The 3390-nt window shown below is 39.6% G+C and overlaps 1 protein-coding gene across 1 annotated transcript in view; it reads left to right on the top strand.

The window, feature by feature from the left end:
* The window catches only part of LOC123969035 (aldehyde dehydrogenase, mitochondrial-like), a 39913-nt gene that overhangs the window by 10567 nt on the left and 25956 nt on the right, over window positions 1–3390 (top strand). Inside the window, exons 3-5 of the mRNA XM_046046134.1 lie at window positions 1232–1372; window positions 2134–2213; window positions 2418–2529. Coding sequence (XP_045902090.1) covers window positions 1232–1372; window positions 2134–2213; window positions 2418–2529 — 333 coding nt within the window. The remainder of the gene's footprint in view (window positions 1–1231; window positions 1373–2133; window positions 2214–2417; window positions 2530–3390) is intronic.

Raw genomic sequence — 3390 nt, 5'->3', positions numbered from 1 at the left:
GCACATTTTCGATTCGCCATCAACTTTGGCCTCAAAACCGCTCAAAAGTGTATTTAGTGATTAAATAGCGTACAAAACTTGTAAAAACAAAAAAACGTTCGCTGTTCTCCTCTTTCTCCGTTTCTTTCTTTCTCCATTAATGTGCTAACGGACATTAGCATCACGATCGTGAAAATACATCTTAATAAATCTACACATTTTGCTTCACATGCTGAACATCATGAGTGACATACTGTGCAGATACTTAAAGTACATGTTTCCTGAGCTGTTTGAAATAAAAAAGAGCTGCTAACTTCCGGTTTAGCCCTCCGCTAACGTGAATGGGGGTAAAAATGGGAAACACTGCCTTTCTTCTGTTGTTGCTGCTGCAGTGGTCTGAGTAACTGGGACCAGAGGGCTCTGTGGGCGTGACCGGCTGGCTGGTTGGCACCGCTAACCTCGCGCCTTCCCCAAAAACACACATTTTAGATTCGCCATCAATTTTGGTAAAACTGCCAATATTCAAATTCTACAAAGTTGATTTCTCGCCTCAAAAGTGTATTAAGTGATTAAATAACATACAAAACTTGACTTTAACTTCTTGCATGAATGCTGCTTCTTCGGGAGTAGTCTCTTAGTCAAGCAGTCATGGCAGACAGTGGAAGCGATACTGCCCCCAGCACTTCCTGTAGTGCATTGCAGTTAGAAATAAACAACCAGAAATGTTCCTAATATGAAGATTGCTATCTCTCCCTTAAACGGCATCTATGTAACGATGCATCGACAATGAAATTTCACGTTGACGACTTTTTATAGTCGATGTCGCCAATTACGTCGACTAATCGTTGCAGCCCTACTTAGTATGTTTAATGAGCTCAAACACCCACTGGGGAAAAATGCCCCGCTAAGAAAATGGGGTTACGGGTAGAGTTAGGGTTGGGGTTTAGGGTATTGCCATTCCAAGAAAAACATTTCTTGATCTGCCATTCATCTGTATGTTCCAAACGCACTAGAGCGTCAGAGGTGTTGATAGCATAACGCACATTGTGCTTTTAGCTATGTTATGAAAATTGATACATTAATCAAAAGAGGAGAATTGAATTATTCTTTTGATACAATTTAACGTTTTGATTCTGAATTGATTGATTGAAATCATTGGTAAATTTCATTTTACTTTAATGTATTTGATTCTCCAAAGATATTTTTAACAATAGTATTGCCACTTCATCATGTTGTTGTGTTCAACTTCCAGGCAGATGTTGACAAGGCAGTGAAGGCAGCACGTAATGCCTTTCGGTTGGGGTCTCCATGGCGACGGATGGACGCCTCTCATCGCGGCCTGTTACTCAATCGATTGGCCGATGCCATTGAGAGGAATGCTGCCTACCTCGCTGTGAGTCATCATTAAATGTCAAAACACTGGTGAACAGCACTTGGGGAGAAAGCAGGGATGCTTTTATTTGTACTAAGTTGTTGCCCCACCAGGTATATTCACATGAGCGCACACATTACATACATGTTCAGATAATACTAACACATTATTTAGAGAACAAGTCAAAAGAAGAGATGAATGACTAATTAAAACAAACTCTCTTGTGCTTTCATTGAATATGAACCGTTACATAAGTAAAAAACATTACTTGAATAAATATTGTATGATAAAATGAACTTCTGGGAAGATGCAATGTCATTTAACTACCATTGCACACTGGAGAAGGCATAGCTATAGCTATGTTAAATTTAGACATTCAGAACAGAAAATGAAACAACCTGGTTGCTCCTGTGAATAACTGGAAATGGTGTGCACACCATTAAATATTAAAGCTGCAAGCAGTGGCGGGCCCTCACAGGTGAAGCATGTCGAGGTGTGAGGCGGCTGTGTTGCAGATGGTTATGGTCTATTTTCGCCTAAATGGGACCATAATCGACTAAATGAACATCATGTCGTATTGTATAAGACTTGAAACTAGCGATTGAGACCATAAACTCATAAGGAAAGTGTTTACTAAGGTAATAAATCAGGTGAGAAGTAGGGTCATTTTTCCATTATTTCTGTGATGTATCACATAAGATTGCATAGTTTAGATTGTTCCAGTGTTGTATATAGCATGTACAGTTGCTGTGCATAAAAATGATATTGTTTTGTTGCCGCAGGAACTGGAGACCATTGACAATGGGAAGCCATACGCTGTATCCTACACCGTGGATCTGCCTAATGTGGTGAAATGTTTCAGGTACACACAGCACAGGGTTTCATGACATTTTAAAGCTTCATTCAGCTGCCTCAGTCAGAGTGGACAATTTGTTTAGCTCTTTAGTGTAATATCATAGGTAAGACATAAGAAAGACAAATTAGCTTTGCTTTAAACTTTTGGGGGGAAAAACATTTTTGGTAAGTACAGACATTTTACTAACACATGTCTAAACCACTTGTTTAGGTACTACGCAGGCTGGGCTGACAAATGGGAGGGAAAGACCATCCCTATCGATGGAGATTATTTCTGCTACACCAGACATGAACCCATTGGAGTCTGCGGACAGATCATTCCGGTGAGGGAGGTGGGGGGGAGGGAAAAAAAGTTTTCAATATTGTACATCCTGTTAAACAAAATAAGAAAGATGGGTCCATAGATTCTACATGCAAAGTGGTCTATATCACAAGATGCAGCTCAATTCAGGGAACATGTGCATACAGAGTTTTTGAATACGCACTATGTGGGAGTCACTGGCAAAACGCACTTACCATTGTTGTAGCACCTGCTTGTGGACATATGTAATTTCTGGCGTCTTCCATGTGTGGACATGTCTGTACCACCCTTCTAAATTTAACAGTGCTTTGGACAGTTTTTTTTTTTTTTTTTGCCTATTTCACGATTTTTCAACAAGAATGCCACATAGTGGCTGATTTGTGTGACATTTTTCACAGAGCCTCCGTGTGCCTGTGTTTTGTGTTAATCTGACAAAATGATGTGGAGATATGACCTCGCTGCATATGTAGCTCCACCTAGTGGCAGATTAACGGCACATTTTGAATAGAGCCTCGGTGGGGTATGAGAGGTACTGGCTTAAGTTATGAGTTAATAGGACAGACCTATGTGGAGATATAACATCACTTCCTGTTTACGTGCAAGCTACAGTTTTTCCTCTATAACTTTTGCATTTTGGATTATCAAAAATCTTTATACAACTTTTGTTCATGAGGGTCCATAAATTCTACATGCAAAGTTTTGTCCAGATCAGACTCACCACCTTGGAGGAGTTTAAAAAAGTAGGTTTTCCACATTTCGTGATTTTGTGAAATAAAATTATAGACAGAAATGGGCATGGCCTATGCAGCTCAGTTCAATTCACGTACATATAAGGTTTTTGAATATGCGATGTACAATCAAAGACTGTATAAAAAAAAATCGT

The sequence above is a fragment of the Micropterus dolomieu genome, linkage group LG03 (assembly GCF_021292245.1).
Source record: "Micropterus dolomieu isolate WLL.071019.BEF.003 ecotype Adirondacks linkage group LG03, ASM2129224v1, whole genome shotgun sequence".
Lineage (NCBI taxonomy): Eukaryota > Metazoa > Chordata > Actinopteri > Centrarchiformes > Centrarchidae > Micropterus > Micropterus dolomieu.
Note: the sequence above shows the minus strand (reverse complement) of the source record. Positions and strands in the feature narration are given on the sequence as shown.